General features: G+C 45.2%; 2 protein-coding genes across 2 annotated transcripts; both read right to left on the bottom strand.

The window, feature by feature from the left end:
• Window positions 1–1054: 1054 nt before the first annotated feature.
• On the bottom strand, window positions 1055–8477 carry LOC109462737 (steroid 17-alpha-hydroxylase/17,20 lyase-like). Its single transcript, XM_019759294.1, has 6 exons — window positions 8108–8477; window positions 7858–7862; window positions 2619–3347; window positions 2127–2233; window positions 1622–1740; window positions 1055–1233 (listed from the first exon to the last, which is right to left on the bottom strand). Exons 1-6 carry the CDS (start codon window positions 8475–8477, stop codon window positions 1055–1057), a joined length of 1509 nt encoding a protein of 502 aa, XP_019614853.1.
• A 4978-nt stretch (window positions 8478–13455) lies between these two features.
• Window positions 13456–19588, bottom strand: LOC109462641 (cytochrome P450 2D6-like). Its single transcript, XM_019759201.1, has 5 exons — window positions 19219–19588; window positions 16372–16487; window positions 15571–15713; window positions 14080–14792; window positions 13456–13652 (listed from the first exon to the last, which is right to left on the bottom strand). The coding sequence occupies exons 1-5, from the start codon at window positions 19586–19588 to the stop codon at window positions 13456–13458; spliced, it is 1539 nt and encodes a 512-aa protein (XP_019614760.1).
• Window positions 19589–20940: the final 1352 nt, after the last annotated feature.

The following is a 20940-nucleotide window of genomic DNA, read 5'->3' as shown; positions in this document are numbered from 1 at the left end:
AACAGTTGGATAGCTATTCCCTACTTTATTGGTTAGGATTTTTAATTGCATAATGCAAACTGTTGATTTTCAAAATAAATAAAAAAACGTTCATGCCCCGCATTCCAATGCTGGAGCAGAAAAGCTTGAAATACCTACCAAAACACTTGAATAAAGACATACTGTCAGTATGGAAATGCTCTGTGCAGGTGTTAATCAAGTTAAATCCCAACAGCCAATCAGCAAGAAATGCTCTGTGCAGGTGGAAATGCTCTGTGCAGGTGTTAATCAAGTTAAATCCCAACAGCCAATCAGCAAGAAGTATAGAGGAAAGCTGCATGCCTATTGGTTGATGCCCTGCATTCCATTGTGATGACTCATGCCCAGACGTGGTAAACACGGCACACTAACACAGTAATACATTTGCTATAACACAGCCAAAAAACTCAAATAAAACCATTCTAAAAGCCTGTATCACAAAAATTTAAAAAACGCCTAGGGGTATTTGCCCACTGTACCTCCATACCAAATTTCAGGACCTTAGGCCCTAAAATGAAGAAGCTGAATCCATTTTAAAAATGGCAGGAGGAGAAGGAGGAGAAGAAGAAGAAACATCAGAAAAAGCAATATGGGTTCACCACCACTTCGTGGTGTGGTGAACCCATAACAATATTGTAGATACAAGTATCATATTTTTTTATTATATGTGGTGTACGATATTATATCTGATATTCTTTGACTAGACTAAATATAATCCAAATAAATAATTTACGATTATGCACTCACACACACATGTATATATATTAGATATATGATTGCCTATGAATATAGTTTTAGAGATAAATACTTGTTTGTCTCTTCTCAAGCAAGACTACAATTTTAGTACTGCAGCCCAGTATCTTGGCTTTGGGATGAACAAGGAGCTTGGGACAAACTTCGGATGAACAAGTCTTCAAGTTGTGTGCATGGTTCTGAAGTTGGAGGAAGATCAGAAGGTTTAAATTGTTCTATTTCTTTTTTATTGTCTGTTCCTCAGAATAGTTTATAAAAGAGTCCAGTTGTAGTTCTCTGTCCCTCACCGCGGCACCGCGCATATTTGGAAGGACGGGGGCTGTAGGATTATACCCAGGTGGCCGTCCAGGGACTGTGCAGGCGCGCCCTCTGGCGGCTTGATGGTGAAGCGCCGCAGGATGCTCGTCAGGAAAAGCAGGAGCTCCATCTTGGCTAAGTGGGCCCCGACGCAAGCGCGCCGACCTGGGAATCAAAATATTGATACACAGGTGGTGAAGACCTTGGAAAAAGAATCCAACAACCATTTATACGTGAAGTTATGACTTTGCACCAAGCTAGCATGGGATGGTCTACATATGTCCCTCTTTTAGTCTAAGGGGACTGCACTTTCGGGAGTTTGCAATATATCCCAACACAGCACATTTCTGACAAGAGAAGTAGATTAAATATTGTGCTTAAAATACGTTTTTCATCTTTAATCTTCTCCCTCCAATTCAACATCATCACCGCAAAGTCCAAAGTGGCCAAAAAGTGGAAATCATTTATAGCTTGAGTTTCCTCTTTTTTTATATCTCGTACAATGCGGACATCTACAAACGAATTTTTGGAGTTTATATAAAGTTTGACTCACCCATCAGGAACGGTCTGAAGTACACGGGCACATCCAGATGTCCTTCCGGGTCAAGGAACCGCCCTGGGTCAAACCTGTCCGGGTGTGACCACTTCCGGTCGTCCATGCTCAGCGCCCACCTGTTGAATGAATGAATGAATGATCTTTATTGCTCGGCAGTTGTACATGGTACAATGTATGGCAAGGTTGACAATGTGGTCATTACTTTTCATACTAGTCTATTTCTAAAAAAACAGATCATTAGGAACAGGACTTGATCTAGTTGATGTTGATGTTTAGGATGTTGTATTTACTAAATTGTTTATATACTGTGTATTTGTTGTGTGTATTCTTATGATTGTGTATCCAGCATTTACCTGAAAAGCAGGCCAAAATGGCCTGAGCTGTAATTACTGGTTGAACGTGAAAGAAAACTATAACTGCATAAATGTGAACGTAAATGGCATATTGACATAATGCACAGTAAATATTTCTGTCTGTAACAATTATTCCCCTCGGAGCCTACCTGTTGATGATGACCTGGGTTTCGGCGGGAATTTCGAGCCCGCCCAGCGTGGTGTCTGCCGTGGTGGCGTGTGGCAGCCCGAACGGTGTCGGTCTGAACCGGAGAACCTGGAAAACGATTCTGATTTGTTATGTTTACCAAAGGAAAACATATTGTTTTTGCTCTGTTTCCTCTTGGGGTTCCTCTTGGGGTTGGGTTACATTATGTTGCAATTTTATAGCAGGAGGGATTTAGACCTTTCTAGTTTGCATCGGCTTTTGTATATGATTTCATGTAAAATATGTATTTGTGTATAGCTTTGGGTATTTGTGTTACTTATGGCTCACAACCCTTTGTTATTTATGTTAAATTTTGATTTAAGTCTATTTTCTTGGTTGTATTGATGATTTTATTATTCATGTAGTCTGGGCCTCATTTAAAAATCAATTTGACAAAATTGAATGGGCCACCCAGCTGTCTGAAGATTTGATAAATAGATAAATAAATAAAAACCTCAAGAATCGTCGCTTCCGTGTAGGGCAGGGACGGCCGGTCCAGCACTGAAGCGTCCCTGTAAGGCCCGAGGGCGCTGTCCAGCTCCTCTTGGACTTTTGTCTGTATTTCTGGATGTACGGAGAGCAGTAGAAGTGCCCACAGGATGGTCGTTGTCGTGGACTCAGTTCCCGCGATGAACAAGTCAAAAATGTCTTGTCTGAGCTCGTCTTCGTTTAAGAAATTTTCGCCTTTCTTTGGGGAAGAAGAAGAATTTTCGTCAGTTTCTTTTGAGATGGCTAACAGGTAGGCGTCGATGAAGTCCCGGATGTTGCTGGGGTCGAAGGTCGCCTTGTGCTGACCAATCATAGTGGAGATGAATTCCCGCCCTTTTTTAACGGCCGCCATGGTTCGAACGGCGCCCGTGTTCAGCACAGGGACGTGGCGCAGAGCGGGAAAAATGTTCAGGTGCTTCGTGGACCCCCCGTAGTGCGAAATGTCCTCAAAGGCGTCGAATAGCTTCAAGAATAAGGGATCGTCGTGGTTGAAGTGTTCCCCGAAGACGAGAGAGCAGATGATGTTCAACACAGCCACCCCTACGTGGTACTTGGGGTCAAAGGCGCCGCCATGTTGGTCACTCATTGTGGAGACAAGGTCGTCGACTTCGCGCATGACCTTGCCCTCGAAGGTGACCTTGCCGATGCCAAGACGTCTCAAGGCCCGGTCCGTGACGCGGCGCTGCGCCTTCCACTTGGCCGTGTAAGGAGCCAGCCCGATCCCTGAGGGGGCAAGGAAAATAGCGTTTTATTTTGGCGTTGAAACATTTGCAATGTCAGCAAAACAGAAATGTTTGCTGCAATTCATCTTACCTAGAGGCTCATTTGTAGTCTGAGATATAACGTTACTATGGCTTCTCCAACCCAATGTTCTGCTTCGACCTGTTCGTAGTACTTTTCGCTCGTGAACGTTTTTCAAATTGTGCGGTTTTTTTCCACAGGGTTCCTAGACTTAAACGGCTTGCATTGCAAACCCGCACATAATGTGAATAAACGAAGCACAATAGAATATTAGCTTTCTAAGTGAGCTGCGGGGACACAGGTGGAAAACAAGGTTGCAAGACGATAGGACGACAGCGACAGTAGGTCAGAACTGTTACGGTAGAAAAAATAGAACCCCATTTCGATAGAACTACAGAATAGAACGCCAGTTCCATAGAACCCAAGAATAGAACGTAAAAACGATAGAATAGAACGCCAGTTCGATAGAACAATAGAATAGAACGCTAGCGTGATGGAGCAGGACCATAGAACATAAAACGATAGTCAGTCAGCGATATTTAAGACGCCCGCACTGTCAACAAGGACCAGCCGAAGACGTGCTTCGTCTTGAAGTAATCCCCCCTGTCTTCACCTCGCTCTTGAGGCTTGTTTGGTTTCGTCTCGAGGTTACAGGTTTGTTGGCGCTCAGCGCCGTTAGAGGCCAAACAAACTTGACTTTACGGATGGCAGGTTTCTCACAGGGACCTTGCCACATTTCAAACACCATTTTAAGGTCGCAGGAACATCACCTTAAGAGACCCCAAAAGTTATGCAGGAAGGTGAAAATTATACACAAGATCAGTCTAAGAGTAAAACCTGTACTAGTTAGTGACAGTCTCTACATAAGGACTTCCCTCTAAGCTTGCTGAGGTCAGTGTGACCTAGTACCTGAAATCCTTGCCCATAGTGCCTTTAAGACTCAAAAAGTGTCGAAGTGTCTTTACGAATGGCTTCTTACAGAGATGTAGACCTTGCCGCATTTCACTTTAAGGACATTAAGGCCACATAAACACAAACATAACCTTAAAGGACCCCCAACACTTCCGGAGGTCATCGTGACCCAAACGCCTTGTCAGCAGCGCTATCGCGTAACGCTCTTAAGGTCGGACGGAATTGTCTTTACGGACGGCCTCTGACAAAGACCTTGCCACACTTCAGGACACAAACATGACCTTAGGAGACCCCGAAGCTTATGCGGGATAGTAAACATAAGAAACAAGGATTCGTCTAGCAACCCTGGATTTTTCTTGAAAGGAGGATGTCGTTGCCACATTTTAGGACACACACATGACCTGAAGAGACCCCGAAGTTTATGCGGGATAGTAAACATAAGAAACAAGACCCGTCTAGCAACCCTGCATTTAAAAAAAAAAAATTTAAAGAAAAAAAAAGGAAAAGAAGAAATGAGGATGTCGTTGCTTGCCACACTTGAGGACACAAACATGACCTGAAGAGACCCCGAACCTGATGCGGGAGGGTAAACATAACAAACAAGATCCGTCTAGCAACCTGAATGTTTCGTTAAAAAAAAAAGAAGGAAATGAAGAAATGAGGATGTCGTTGTGACCACTTTTCTTAGGTCCCTTAGATTATTTTTTCAACCGACTCAAGCATTGACAAGCATTTTGTCTGTAGTGCTCACAGATATATATAAACATACTGGCTTCAAAAGCTGCTGTAAAGAGTATAAATTGGCCAAATAGACAGATAACACGCCAGGAGTGTTGGTCCGCTAAATAAAGGAATAAAGTTATCAGTATAGCCGGTATAACCGCCCTTCGGCGTAACGCACCAGCTTCGCAGGCACTCTCCTATAGCGGACTGACTCTCCTGGCATGTTTTGAGCCAATTTGGCCAAGTTCTACTCTTTCCAGTCGCTTCTGAAGCCTGGTAGAAGCTAACATAAACGTATAAGGACACAAGAAAGACAAGGAATAGAACCAGCTGGCATCTTTTCGCCACCCCGTCCTAAAATCCAGGGCTTGACCACATAGCCGGTCAGAGTGACCTGGAATCACCCCGTGTGTGACCTTAGTTCACCCCGCTCTGGCCGAAAGTCGGACGTGTCCCTAGCCTACCGTTCTGAGGCCGAACCGTTCGTTTGGTCAGGGCAAGGCCGAACGCGTACGGTTACATGTGAGCACCATAGGTCCGCCATACTGACTCAGTTGAAGCTTATGTCTAGTCTCCAAGCAGATATTTGGGTACCCACAAAACAGCATCTACTTGGCAAGACAGTGTCCAATATACGGCAGTACCCAAGGCTTGGGGCGTCCAATGGTTACAGGTGGACAAAATAGACACGCATTGCCTAAGAAAATCTGCTTGGAGAAAAAGAATTATTTTCCTTTTTTTTGGTAAACTTAAACCCTAGCCTCTACCAGGCTTCAGAAGTGGCTGGAAAGAGTAGAAAGTTTCCCTATAGACATATTACTTGCCAGGACAGTTGGTCTATACAGTCGTTCTGCTAAAGGAATACAGTTTTGTCGCTCTTTCAGAAGTTGTTGGAAAGAATCGGAATTGGGCAAAAATGTACTCCTTTATCGGACCAACTCCCCTGGCATGTTATCTGTCTATTTATTTAATTGTCGTGTATCCTTTCAGTTTGACATGGCCTCAGTAAAATTTCTACCTACCCCTCCACAAAAAAAACCTTACGACGGAAGTGAGCTTTAGTGACAACCCGTTACTCATTCGCGAGCACTGGCGCCTGTAAGTCACAAGAAGTGACGTTTACGTTTTCCAAGAAACCAGGCCAAAGTCATTGCCACAACGTCAAGTTCAATCGAACTCACACTCTCACTCATATCCGATTGACATCTGAGTGATACCAGTAGAACGTCCTGTTTTGAAAAAGCATCCTCTTGAAAATATTTACCTCCTGCCGTTAGTTCTTGGAAATCGGGACCGTTGTTTGACATGTCTAGAACACATAATTCTTCTCCCGGTTTCTCCGTATCAGGGCGGATTTGCTGTTTTGTTTTTGTCACCTAAAACTGACTAGTTTTTATTCTCCAAGCTAGCATAGGTCGGCCTGACCCGAACTTGTGGCCCCCTGGCGGCCGCAAGGGCACAGTGCGAACACGTGCGAAATGTGAATCATTTGTTGTTGCCAAAGACTGTTCCAAACTTGACACGGACGTTTGTTGGACCACGTATTCTTTGGACGGAAATTATCTTCGTACAGGTCACAAACAAGTACCGGTTCCGATCGGATGTTGTTGTCATCTTATATGTTGGCAAGAACAAGAGTGAAGAGTGTTATGTAACTAACACATACCCATGTTCCGGTCAGGTTTTAACCTTTGCAAGTGTATGAAGACTTAGTGAAGCCAAGAGCTAGAGACAACTATGGCATGGGTTTACAGAAAATGAACAGGCCTATTCATGACCTCAATTTCTAGTGCTAGTTTTTCCCGTTGTTGCCTGATTTTGATTGTTTATACCATATTATCGAATGCCACTACAACGGTAGACAAAAATACCCCACAAAAAGTGTTCACGTAGCATGAGTATAGCTTTGTAGAAATGTTATTTACCTATAACCTAGCTAGCTTGGAAAAGTAGCACATTGACCAATATACGAAGCTCCGTCTAGACAGATGTCCCTATAAAAGAACTAGAGCACGGTGTGGGCATTGTGCCCAAAACTTCGTAACAAAAATGTCCACTTTCTAGAGCGTGTCGTCTGCGAGGAACGTTCGCACGTGAGGTCCCAGACACGGGCATATGACATAGTAGGTATAACCTACATTCTACAGAACCGAAAACAACAATTCTAACAGTGGTTTAAACACTAGCGGTAGCCTCTACCAGGCTTCGGGAGGCGGCTGGAAAGAGTAGAAATTGGCCAAATAGAGAGATAACATGTCGGGGGAGTTTGTCTGCGGGTAAAAAACCGTGCGGGTGCGGCAAAATGTTTTCTCTCCGCAGACCAAACTCCCCTGACATGTTATCTCTCTATTTGGCCGATTTCTACTCTTTCCAGTCGCCTCCCGAAGTCTGGTAGAGGCTACACTAGCGGTAAGGGTAAAGTTTTTTGCTGAGGGGAAGTATTATTATCATTAAGCCGGTGGTCTAATGTTTAAGACGAGCCACACGTGCACTTTAAGCACCTTGTCCACAAAATATTTCATCGACAAGAGCACGGAGGTCACAGAACTTGCAGGCTAGCTCTAGTAGCGACGAGCCACATTTGTTTAGCCCGGGTATATTTTTCGAAGATTTTTTTGTGTCAGGTAGTCCTGTTTTAGTACATAGTATGCATGTGGCATTCAATTTAAGTTTTTTTTACCAGCCTAACTAATGACAAGAATTGTATAATGTAAAATCTAACCTTCACCTTTCTCGCTCCCCCCCTCTCTCTCTCTCACACACACACACACACACACACAGAGAGAGAGAGAGGGGGGAGGGAGAGAGAGACTGACACACACATGCACACACACTCATACATAGACAGAGAGAGAGAGACAAGCACATAGACAGACAGACACATTGACAGACAAGCATTGGGATAAAGTGTTACATGCATGTATCTTAAAAGTAGCATTGTATGCGAGTATTGTCGCTTCTACCTTTCCATAAACAGAAAGAGACAGACATACAGACAGATAGAAACACTGACAAACAAGTCTTGCGATGGAGTATTTTATGTATAAAGTAGAATTGAATGTGAGTATTCACTCCTACCTTTCCCCCCGTTGCTGAAGAGCCGCATGAGGTACAGGTCGGGCCGTGATGAGAAGACCTCGGCCTTGGTGACCAGCGCCTCTCGGGCCGACTCGAAGTCGTTCAGCACCACGACTTGGCGCGGTCCGAGCCTTACCCCGAGCACCGGGCCGTACCGCCGGCTCCACTCGGAGAACCTGACGTGCGGCCGCCCGCCCAGCAGCGGCAGGTGCCCGAGCAGGGGCCAGGCCGGCGGGCCAGGCGGGAACGCTAGTCCCGTACGGCGACGTTTCCGACTCACACACACCACCAGAACGGCCAGAACCGCCACCAGAAACCCCGTAAAGTCTCCGGTCTTGAACAACGGCAACTGTTGCTTGAAGGCTGCCATGGCTGGTGTCTGCCTTCTCCTTAACGCAACTGTTGCTTGAAGACTGCCTTCTCCTTACCACAGCCGTGCCTTTATACGTGTTGTACCCGGTGTTTGTTGTTAGCATTAAACACCGTGCTTCATTGAGGGGGAGGGGCCTGAAAGGCTCGGAGCTTACGCTGGGTGTTAAGAGACACGTTCCCTTTACAGAGGTCTACACGTTCGCCCCCGGGGCACTGTTTCTATCAGGGGCGAGGCTTCGGGGTCAATTCGTCTGAAGGTTATATAGATTCTTTATTGACACAACAAAAAAGTACAGGGACTTTTGCATGGTCTTCTACAACTAAACATGTGTGGATAACGTCTTATAATTACGTACAGGGTATATATATATATGCTGTAACAATAAAGGTTTAACTATTCTATGTATATAGGGAATAAGTCTCTTTGACAGGCAGGTCCGTCTTGTTCTATGGTTCTCAGAAGGCCTTGCAGGTGTGTTGGGAGAACAATACCTCACTTCGGCCCACTTTACACACACGCTTTTTGCGACGGCGGCACTGGCGATGGCAGCAACGCCGTGTAAAGAGGGACTAAAATTCTCCGGCGACAACTCCAGAGTTATCGCCCGACAGCTCAGCGGGAGTCCCCGAGAGCTTACAAGTGCGTATAAAGAGAACGGCGGTTGTCATGACTGGTAGGGTGTGTAGATGAGCTTCTAGTCTCTACCAGGCTTCGGGAAGCGGCTGGAAAGAGCAACGTTGGCAAGATGCCAGGGGAGTTGATCCCGAGCGGCAAGCTGTTCTCTTTTTTATGGCGCAGAACAACTCCCCTGGCATATTTGTCTATTTGGCCAGTTTCTACATTTTGCAGCCGTATGGCTTCAGTCATACTCTCCAAGCATATCTCTTTTTTTTATTCCAACATGTAATCACCAGACGTGGTGACGACACACTCAAGTTTTTTCAACTTATATTAATGCCGCCACCAACACAGGGGACAAATACATGCATATCTCTTGGTGGCTGCAAGTAGAATGTATCAAATTGGCCAGGCAAATAATCAACTCACAATCACTAATGGGGTACTACTATTGGATTTTCTATTCCTTGTGTAGCGACCCTGCCTCTGGATGCTACTGTAAAGGGCTGCAGTCCTTACGATGGGACGTTAAGCCGTGGTCCACTGTTCATTTGTGCTTGTCGAAAAGAGCTAGGGGAATTTCCCCGGTACAATGAACCTGTAAATACTGTACATAGCATCTGTCTTCTCTGTCACGACTGGTGGGAGATTAGCTCTTCGGTGAGCTAAAACTGGATCGAGATCACTTTACTTCCTTCCTTCCTTCCTTCCTTCCTTCCTTCCTTCCCTTCCCTTCCCTTCCCTTCCCTTCCCTTCCCTTCCCTTCCTCTCCTTTCCTTGTTAACGTTAACAAGTCACCGACTCACACGTGTGCGCTCTAAAATCTCCGTCTTGCTTTCTTTGTTTGTGTGGTTCTCGCCGGAGGCCAAACATAATCTTCCGATGATATGATGATAGGTCTTAACCACTTCAAGGACTCTTGTGCTGTCTGGCTGGCTGAGGGTCTGTACAATGAGGGGGAAGGGGCGACCGACGCTTTTGTGGAATCTTTTTTTTTTTCTTCTTTTTTTTAATTCCAATATGTAATCACCAGACATGGTGACGACACACTCAAGTTTCTTCAACTTATATCAATGCCGCCACCAACACAGGGGACAAATACATTACAGGACAATACTAATTTACACCTGAGCTGAGTGAGGATAGTCGTGTGAAGTGCCTTTCCCAAGGGCACAAGATCGGTGGCATGTCAGGACTCGAAACAGGGACTCTTAGTTCCGAGTCGCGCACTCTGCCGCTACGCCACACGACCCCACAATTGTGGAATTCCACGATTCTACGATTGTGGAATCTGGTGTTCGATTTCGCGATATGAAGAGTTTTCATGATCCAATCATGACAGCTTTACGCTTAAATGAATAGCAAGTAACGTGCTACGTAGAATTAACTTAGTCACCAATATATTACGCTCCATTAAGGATTTACCAACAACGCTTCTATATCTGTATGGCTGATATAACCGTCCTTCGGCGTAGCACACCAGCTTCGCAGGCAAAATACGAGTTTATGCACCCCTAATCTCCAAGCAGATCCTACGGTGGCAGGGTAGTATCCATTGGCCAGCTAGAGGAGTGTCCATTAACCCTTTGGCCAATGGATACTGCCTTGCCACCGTAGGATCTGCTTGGAGATTAGGGGCAGAACGCAGCTGGGACTTACCAACGTCAAGTACAGAAGTTGTGCTTGACCCGATATAAGCGGGGGTCAGTGTACACTGCGTGAGATCTTCGCACAAGGACGAACTCCTCGGCACCTGATAAAGCTCGAGGAACCGGGTGGGTCTGCTTGTCTTTTTCTGTGAGCTTAAAGACATCCAATGCAATTTTAGGGCCGCAAAACTGGATTTTCAAAGTCCATTTTCTGGTCATTCTTTTAATTATAACACAGTTGAACCTGTTAAGTTGAACCTGTGAGAACTGAGAAGGTGCAATTCTTTACAACTCTACTGGTAGCTACTTTAGGTGACAGCACTTGGTCTCTCTCTCTCTCTCTCTCTCTCTCACACACACACACACACACACACAAAGTCGACATTACCTCTGTTCCAATGACTGTTTTCCATCTCTTCCTATCATTCATTTCTCCTGTCGAGTTGGGTGTCGTCCATCAATTGGTTAATGTAGTTTCTTGTTGGACGGCCTCGACATTCGGTTAGAACAAACTTTTCTTCCGTTCCCGAACGCCAGGTGGTTTGTAGCACCGTCCGTGTCACTTATTTATTCCCAGACGTTCACATGAACAACCCTGGCCTTTCGTACACATTTTTAAGAAATCTTCCCCCTGGAAAAGAACTGAATTCCCAAAAACGTCTTGCCCTTCAACCCAGATGACCTTGCGTTAACGTTGTCTTATCAAACCGGGGTATGCTAGTTATTGGTTCAAGTGAATATGTGTCATCTTCATACCTTATAAGGTCATTTTAGTCAATCAATCAATCAATTAATGTCCATTATTTTGACTGGAATGCCCTGTCGATCTTGGCCATTCTTCCCAAAGGTCTAGTAAGTTCATGCAAAAATAGATAATACACAAATAGTTAATGTAATATTAACAAAATGTCGAATATCACATCACAGTCTGCAAGTGGGGGAGACAACGTGAAGAGGTGACCAATCACCTGTTTTGTCTCCCCCTCCATGTTGTTATGGTGAAGTCTCATAAACAAAGAAAGTCTTCATCAAAATTCCGTTACTGTATCCTCATTTTCTTGAAAGTCATATGAGTGCTTCTGCAATTGCACAAATCTTTAACATCCCATGTTACCATATCTCGAGCATTCTTTGAAAGCCATATGGGTGCATCTCACTATCTTGTGTTGTTATTGTAAACGTTGAACATCACAAGTTGAAGAAGTTTTTCCTGTCGGGCATTGCCGCGTACATGTGAAGATGTTGTTTCCGCGTTTCTCCCGATGTTTCTGATTTGTGCCCGGGCTTGAGCAGGTTCTCCATGCCAGGGGTGATAGCGGTTAGGTTATAAATAGAGAGGGGCGAAACGGGCCAAGTAGTGATACTAACTAACCTTCGCCTTCTCACAGTAGTTCCACTTCAGACCGCGCCAAATATAGAGCTCTGGGTTTTTTTATGGAAAAATGACAAGGCTGGTTTTAGATAAAACGAATTCGGAGATCTCATACCTCCATGATAGCTTTTATATATTGATAGCCGTTGTTTTTTTAATTTGTCATTATTTTTGTCATTTTGTCATTGATATACAAATTTTCGTCCTAATTTCATTTTATAATGCTTGACGTTGTATTACCTTACATTATTGTTTTATTACTTTGTAACCATGACTTTATGTTTGTTGACTTTGAGGCATCTTCCTTTTTATTTTTGTTTTGTATCGACTTATGATAAGCATGGATTAAATAAAGGAATTTGTAAGCAAGCTGAAACAATCATGACATCACAAAATTGAATTTGCTGAGAAAAATTCCTGTTTAATCAAATCTACTTCAGTGTTTTCCATCCATTTCAATGTTTTCCATTCATGACATCTTCTCTAATCTCTTGATGAGGTTTTACATGTACATTATACAACGGATGAGGATGAAAAAGTTTCCAGAATTTCCTGCATTTTTACTCCAGAGTATTATTCTGTCGTCATATACATGTAGTTCTAATAAATACATATCAATACATACATACATACATACATACATATATTATTACATACACAAATATATACTTTGATATATAGATTACAGAAATATAGACATTTCTTTTTGAAATACACAAAATACATCTTTGACCAAAGAGTTAGTAATAAATGCAGCAGAAGCGTTAACCAATCTTTCTCGATTCCAAAACTTTTGTTGCCACTTCATAAATTCAGCCTTTAGATACATTGTATCAATCTATTATACATTTTTTTTCCTTTTAGTTACACTTAATTATACTCTCCTAGCAAAGGTTTAGGCTTCAGCTTAATTTAGGCTCTACTTTTGTGCTGGTATATTTTCCTACTGGTATCTATTGGATACTGTGTTGGCGATTTGATACTGTATTGGAGCCACCGAAAGATCTGCTTGGAGAAGTTATATGCAGCACGTATGTACAACTGTTCTGAAATATATCTATATATACAAGTGAACTAGTATCTATACATCAATGCTTGGAGGCAAAATTGGAGGTAAGATGTAAATATTTGAGGATATAGTCTGTCCTGAACATGGCGATGTGCGGTTTGTATGTCTGCCCCAGAAGCTTCGAAGGAGGTAGTGCCACAAGTCCAAGTTATACAGACAACTGAGTTGAGAACACCAGTTTATAAAAGAACTCACAGTTCCTGCGCTTTGTACAGTTTTTACGACACGTGACGTTTTGCGGCTGGACTCGCGTAGAGGATGCCGGGATCAGCATGACGACGTCACCGCCCGAGGCACCGCGCACATCCGGAAGGACGGACACTGCAGCATGACGCCCAGGCTGCCGTCCAGGCTCGGCGGCGGCTCGCCCTCGGGTAGCCGCAGGGAGAAGCGCTGGAGCACGGTGGTGATGTACAGCAGGAGCTGCATCTTCGCTAGCTGCGAGCCGATACACGCACGGCGGCCTGGGAGGGAGAGGGGAGGAGCGAACTTTAGTAACGATCGAACTTAGCAACGGTCGAAATTAGAAACGGGCGAACTTTGAAACGGGCGAACTTAGCAACGGGCGAACTTAGCAACGATCGAACAGTAAGCGGCGATCGAACATAGTAACCGGCGATCGTACTTTTGTTTCTAAGCTAGAATTAGTTTCTTTGTGCATGCAGTAATAAGGGGAGAATTTCATAATTATTGCACGGTAAGTTTTGGTAAACACAAAATGGTTACCTTTCGAGCCTTTTGCCCACTCGGTAGGCTATAGGTTTTGTTGGTAGCCCTTTTTTCAGAGGATCAAATCATGCAACACAACAAGTGTTCTTCTTTTCGCCATAAGGGTCGAGGGAAAACGCTTCTCATTTATTACAAGGTTATGGATTAGATTAGATATCTTACCGACTAGGAAGGGTTTGAAGTGCTCCGGGACCGACAGCTTGCCCTCCCCGTCCAGGAACCTGGTGGGGTCGAAGGTGCCTGGGTGCTGCCACAGCGCCGGGTCCATGCCCATGCCGTACACGTTCACCAGCACCTGCGTGCCGGCGGGGATGTCGTACCCCTGCAGCGTGGTGTCGGCTGTGGTCGCGTGCGGAAGGCTGAAGGTTGCCGACGGCCGGTAGCGGAGGATCTCCTGGATGGTTGCCTGGGTGTAGGGCAGGGAGGTCCGGTCCAGCACCGACGCCTGCCCCTGGCCTAGCACGGCGTCCAGCTCCTGTTGAACTCTCTCTTGTACTTCCGGGTTAACCAGGAGGAGTAGAGTCGCCCATCGGAGGGTTGTGGCCGTGGACTCGCTTCCGGCGATGAAGAGGTCGAACACGTTCTGCTCCAGTTCCTCGTCCGAGAGGTAGGTGGCGCTTTTCTTCTCTCCGTCCTCCGTCTCCTTCTGCAGCTGGTGCAGGTAGGCGTCGATGTAGTCCCGGATGTTCTCAGGGTCAAAGGTCGCCTTGTGCTGACCAATCATCTCGCGGACGAAGTCCCTGCCCTCCCTGACCGCGCGAACGGTGTGCACTGCGCCTGCGTTCAGTCCCGGCACGTGACGCAAGGCGGGAAACACGTTGAGGTGCTGCGCGGACCCCCCGTGATGCGAGATGTCCTCCAAAGCGTTGTACAACCTGGCGAAATAAAAAAAAAACACAGAAAGTTTATTGCAGGTTTCTACCCGAAGGATAATTGGAAGTACAGAAGAAACTTTTGGTACAAGAACAGGCAAGTTAATACATATTTAAAAGAACTACTGTAACTCCTAAAAGCTACTGGGTTTGACTTCCCATTTTTTTAAACAAAAGAGCATCTGCGTTGCGTTGTACAACTTAACGAAGAAAAAAAAACACAGAAAGTTTATTGCAAGTTTCTTCCCGAAGGATAATTGGAAGTACAGAAGAAACTTTTGGTATAAGAACAGGGAAATTACTAGTAATACTACACAAAGAACTGCTGTCCACTCCTAAAGCCAGTGGGTTTGACTTCGCATTTTGTTGAAACAAAAGAGCATCAGCTTGCAGTGGATGCCTATTACAATCCATCGACGTCGAAGCCATAGAAGCTTTATTGCAAGTTCATGCCCGTAAGCTAATTGCAAGTCCATGTAACATGAGAATAAACGATGGACAACAGGATGGGTAACAAGATACAGTACTCTCCAGCTATTTGCATGAACGATTTGTCAGGGAATTTAATTCGTATAACAGGTTAAGTCCAATATTAAACCTTAGGACAGTCCACACGATCGGCAAGGAACGAAGGTCAGTTGGTTAAGGATGATACTGGGCTGGGGGTCCTTTTTCGTGATCGTAGAAGGGGCAGTTTGATATAAAATGTGTTTCGTCTTCCACCACCTTGTTTGACATGCATTATTTACAAGTTCTTTCGCACACAGGTAAGTTCTCATACCTGACGAACAGCGGATCGTCGTGCTCGAACCGCCTGCCGAACACCAGGTGGCAGATGATGTTGAGGATGCCCACCGCGATGTGGTACTTCGGGTCGAACGCCGCGCCCTCGTACCGTGCCGCTGCTGAGATGAACTCTTCCACCTAGGTTCAGAAAACAAAAGATACCAGTAAGTAATTTTCTTATCCTACCAGTTTGACGTAGAACACAGGTGGCCATTTTGTTTGCAATGCATCATGGGATACTATTCTTTCCACCTCTGGACGTGGAAGTACCTAGTTGCAATTTACCTACACACAACGCTTCATTATCAATTCCCTATATTTCATATGATCACAGTTATTATTCGTTTTAACCTTATGTTACTTTGTTATCCTTATGCTTTGCATGTCTGTATTTGCTTTGATATACTTTTGTAATGTTGTTTGTTCTGATGACGACACGAACATAAGCCATGAGCTTGAGTACGTCCCCATCTTGTTGTGTCATTAAACGTTGTAAGAAACTAGAAAGGTAAGATTTGCAAAGCAAATGCATATCTTACTCAAACACATTCATCTATATGGTCAGACAAGAGTCTAAATCCCTCCTGCTACAAAATTGCAGCATGATATAACCCAACACTAGGTACCATGGTGACAGACAGTCTGGTTCAGGCCATTGACCTTTTTGGTTCGGAGAAGAGGAAACGTAGCAAAAACATATTGTTTTCCTTCGGCAAACATAATTATTTGCAATTCAGTGACCGAGAGGGTCACTGCGAATATGCAAGAAAAACACATCTTGAATCTTGAATCTCACCTCCTCCATGATCTTGGGCTCGAAGCTGAGTTTGCCGACTCCCAGGTTCCTCAGCGCGCGGTCCGTCACCCTGCGCTGGGCTCGCCACTTGGCGCTGTAAGGTGCCAGGCCGATTCCTGGGGCAACAAGAGTAAAACATAGTTGTTGAGTTTCTGTATCTGTATCTGTATAGCCGGTATAACCGCCCTCCGGTGTAACACACCAGCTTCGCAGGCACGCGGCGGGGCGGAACCTAGCTACATTACACCGAACCCTTGATCATCTAACTCCAAGTCTAATAAGCTTTGCCAATATATTGCCAATTTGATACTATATGTTGCAGCCACCAAAAGATCTGCTTGGAGATTGCATGCTTTAATCTTCGCATGAAAGCCCATCTGCATTGGTAGATCTAGAGCTTTAGGTTTGTTCCAACATGAGAAAGGACTTCAAAAGTGAATTCTCAGTTGAAATCGTCGACATTCATCAGATGTATAACCGACTGAAAATTCATAGTGAGTTTCCTTCTTGTGTTCAAACTTCAGGAGTTTGGCCGGTGTAGAAAATATACCAGTACAAAAGTACAAAAGAACCCTGACAATGAAATAAAAGCTACAATTTCATCTTACGCTCCACATTGATAATATTTTGCATGTCCTGGAAGTAATGTTTGGTGAGCATTTCTTTGCAAGGTGAACATTTCTTAACTATAAGACATGAACAGAGAAAGAGCATACGGCTAGTTTTTGTTTATAAATAAGGGCTACATAACGATAACTCGCTAATTTTAAACTCGTTGAAGGTTTTGCCGAGAGAAGGTTACACCGCTTTACATAACATTGCTGGCAAGGCCGGAGTCAGTTGGGCTTGAGTAAAAGGTTCCGAAGGCCGGGGGACTGCCCGGCAGCAAATCATCAATTTTGTAGCCGGACTCTGACGACAAGAGCTAAACATTCGTTCGTCAGAGTTCGCCTTGAGTCTTCAGCTAATCCCGACCATCTGTAGAGTCGTAATTAGCCGCGGCCCGCAGGGGAGGTACCTGAGAGCTCAGAGCTGTCCGGCCAACGTTTCCGGCCCTGTCGACAAGTCGGGCGGCGAAGGTCAAACGCAACCCCCGTCCGGCTACGGTGACGTCAGACGTGACTTTGAACTTCTGCTGGTCCGAACGGAGCCTTGAACACGGAACTAACATCTACCACCTGTCGACATGCGATATTTGCGACGGCCCACCGTAACAGGGCTTTGACACTACCACAATAGTGCTACCAGGACATGCAGAATCTTATCAAATGCAGTGCTAGTGACTGAAAATTTGACATATTTCATCTGACTATGTATTTGGCATGCCAGTCAATGTTATATAAAAACTGTTGACTTGGGATTTGCAACGGTTAGGTTTTGATACAGACCACCACAACGCACTAGTGGTACCAGGACATGCCTAGTCATATCAAGTACAGACGTATACAGTGATTGTGAAAATTCGACATATTTCATGTGAAATGCCAGTCAAGTTTAGATAAAACCTGTCGACTTGGGGTTTGCGACGGTCCGCTGTTAGGTTTTGAAGACCACTACGCACTAGTACTGCCAGGACACGCAAAATGTTGTCTCGAACAGTGATTGTGAAAATTTTGACATATGTCATGTGACATTTTGTATGTGGAATGCCAGTCAAATTTTAGATAAAACCTAACGACGTGGGATTTGCGACGATCAGCCATTAACTTTTGAGGACCACTACGCACTAGTGCTACCGGGACATGTACAGTGACTGTAAAAATTCGACATATTTCATGTGAAATGCCAGTCAATAAACCTGTCGACTCTGGAGTCGCAATGGTCCGCCGTTACATTTTGATAGAGCTAGGACACCACCGAGCACTATTGCTACCAGGGCATGCAATATCTTATCAAGGACAGCGACTGAAAATTCTACATATTTCATGTGATATTGTGTATTTGGCATGTCAGTCAATTTTACATAAACCTGAACTGAACTGAATTTCTTTCCTTTCCTTAATCCTCCAACAGGCAAAAGATTAAACCTATCTAGGTCAGAGAATACACCGCCCTAGCTTTTATTTGACTCTGACGACAAATGTCGGTTCAATCATACCTAAGTCAGGAAACACAACCATAAATCTTCTACATGTGGCCCAGACAGAAGACAGCCGAAATTATGTCTAGGTCAGGAAATGAATAATCTCTACCAGGCTTCGGAAGAGGCTGGAGAGAGTAGAAACTGGCCAAATAGACAGATAACATGCCAGGGGAGGGGATAAATGCACTCCTTTAGTGGATCACTTCACTTATGTGAAATAATTTTCAATTGAACACACAAAAATGTCCGATGCACATATTAACTTGTAAACTGAATTTGTCTTACATGCCTTGCACGGCTAAAGGATAAAGGGCTGGCCTAGGCATTATCAAAGTAATATTTCATCTTGTATATACATTGTAATATATTTTAAACCCCCACAAAAATCTCTTTGGCCAATTTCTACTCTTTTGTTATTTATTAAAGCACATCAAAGAAAAACAAGAACGCGATGGCGACGCACTCAAGTTAATTACACTTATATAAGCGCCGTAATCGAACATAAAATAATTAACAAAGATATACGACTACATAAAGATAACACAGAAATGTACACAAACAATTACTACTCTTTCCAGCCGCTCTCGAAGCCTGGTAGAGGCTAGGGAAATTCGTGACCTACCTACAATTATGAGTAAACTTATGTCTGTCTCCGTATGTGAGCTGCGTATGTATGTGGCCCGATATCAGCCATGACTGCCAGGGCACCCAATGCATTGTATTGCGATGTTTGCAATTCTAATGAATGAGAAAAAAAGACCCACCTTTGCCGTTGCTGAAGAGGCGCATGAGGTACAGGTCCGGGCGGGAGGAGAAGACCTCGGCCTTGGTGACCAGCGCCTCCCTCACCGCGGCGTAACCGTTCAGCACGACCACCTGTTGCGGTCCGAGCCTTACCCCCAGCACCGGGCCGTACCGCCGGCTCCACTCGGCGAACCTGACGTGCGGCCGCCCGCCCAGAAGCGGCAGGTGCCCGACCAGCGGCCAGGCCGGCGGGCCAGGCGGGAACCGCAGCGCCCGCCGACTCTTCTTGTTCATGAACACCAACAGCACGACGAGAACTAGCGCCAGACCGTACGTGGTGTCACCGACGAACAGCCGAGTCGGGCTGGTCTGAAGTTTCGGAGAAGCCATGCTTGCGTGGTAGAGGCGTCCGACTCTTCTTGGTACAACAGACGTCTGTGCTGGTTGCTTGGTAGAGGCGTCCGATTCGTGTGGGTACTACAGACGTCTGTACTGCCCCACAACGTGACATCGTCTTTTAAAGACCTGCTGGCTGGCGTGATCCACTTGGCGAAGACCGGAGGCATGACGAGCAGGGTCAAAGATTTCACGTTTAACTCTGACGAGCCAGGCGTCAGGCAAGTTGCGCCAATCGCGCGGTGGGAACGTATTTCTCTCGCAGGATCGCCGCACGTGACGCGTGAGTTTGTTTACCTTTTTCCTTCGAGGAAGAGAGGAAGTTAAGTGACGTTGTAATGTGTACCCCTGAACATTTGTGCCCCATGACTAATATATAACAAACAGCACGTTGCATCGGGACGCTTCCCAATCGTCTACGAGGGTCTTCTAAAAAATCTATAATCTATTGTCTATAAAACCAGCGTTGTTGTAGGAATAATGTTCAGCTAGCTAATCCCCAAGCAGATCTTTGGGTGGCTGCAACAACAAGACAGTATCAAAATCGGCCAGCCAGTATCCATTACTAATATCCAAGCACATTCTGTGGGGCAAGTGAGGTATATTGGTCGCCTGTAACCATTTGCAGCCCCATATTATTGGATACTGCCTGGCCAATTTGATACTGTCTTGCCAATTTGATACTGTGTTGCAGCCACCCAGAGAGTCTGCTTGGAGATTAATCAAATACGCCTACTAAGGCTTGGGGCGGCCAATGGTTTCATACAGGCGGCCAATATATGAGGGCCTGCATGGGGGGTGGGGGTGGCGCTGATTACGAATTTAGTTAAATACTCAGAGCTGATTACGACTTTACGCTTTACGGCTAATGTACTAGTACGAATTACGTTGATTTTTGGTGAGGCTGCCTACGGATTTTTGGCATGATTATGCCTTACGAAAAAGGGCATGCAGGCCCCCATATATAGACTCCCTTGCCCGTAAGGCTTGTAGATTAATGTTGAGCTACATTATCTTACAGTGTCGCACATTCCGCTCTGAGTTGTCAAACAGCCTGCCCGGGAGCCCGAGTGATTTGTCCGTGAAGTTCGGCAGGTCATCGGCCTACTGTGCCGGACCCGCCTACTCTGGGCACGCAGCCACCGTGCACGGGAGGAGCACGTGGAACATCCGGGATAGCCGAACAGGTTGGGCGGTCCCACTTGGAGATCGGGGTGGGTAGGCAGACTATTGCCTTTGTGATGAACTTTCGTAGCCTCTACCAGGCTTTGGGACGCGGCTGGAAGGGGTATAATTCACCAAATAGAGACAAACCGTACTCTCTAGTGCCAACTCCCCTGGCATGT

The sequence above is a fragment of the Branchiostoma belcheri genome, unplaced genomic scaffold (assembly GCF_001625305.1).
Source record: "Branchiostoma belcheri isolate BF01 breed outbred unplaced genomic scaffold, Haploidv18h27 scaffold12, whole genome shotgun sequence".
Lineage (NCBI taxonomy): Eukaryota > Metazoa > Chordata > Leptocardii > Amphioxiformes > Branchiostomatidae > Branchiostoma > Branchiostoma belcheri.
This window is presented reverse-complemented; position numbering and strand designations above follow the sequence as displayed.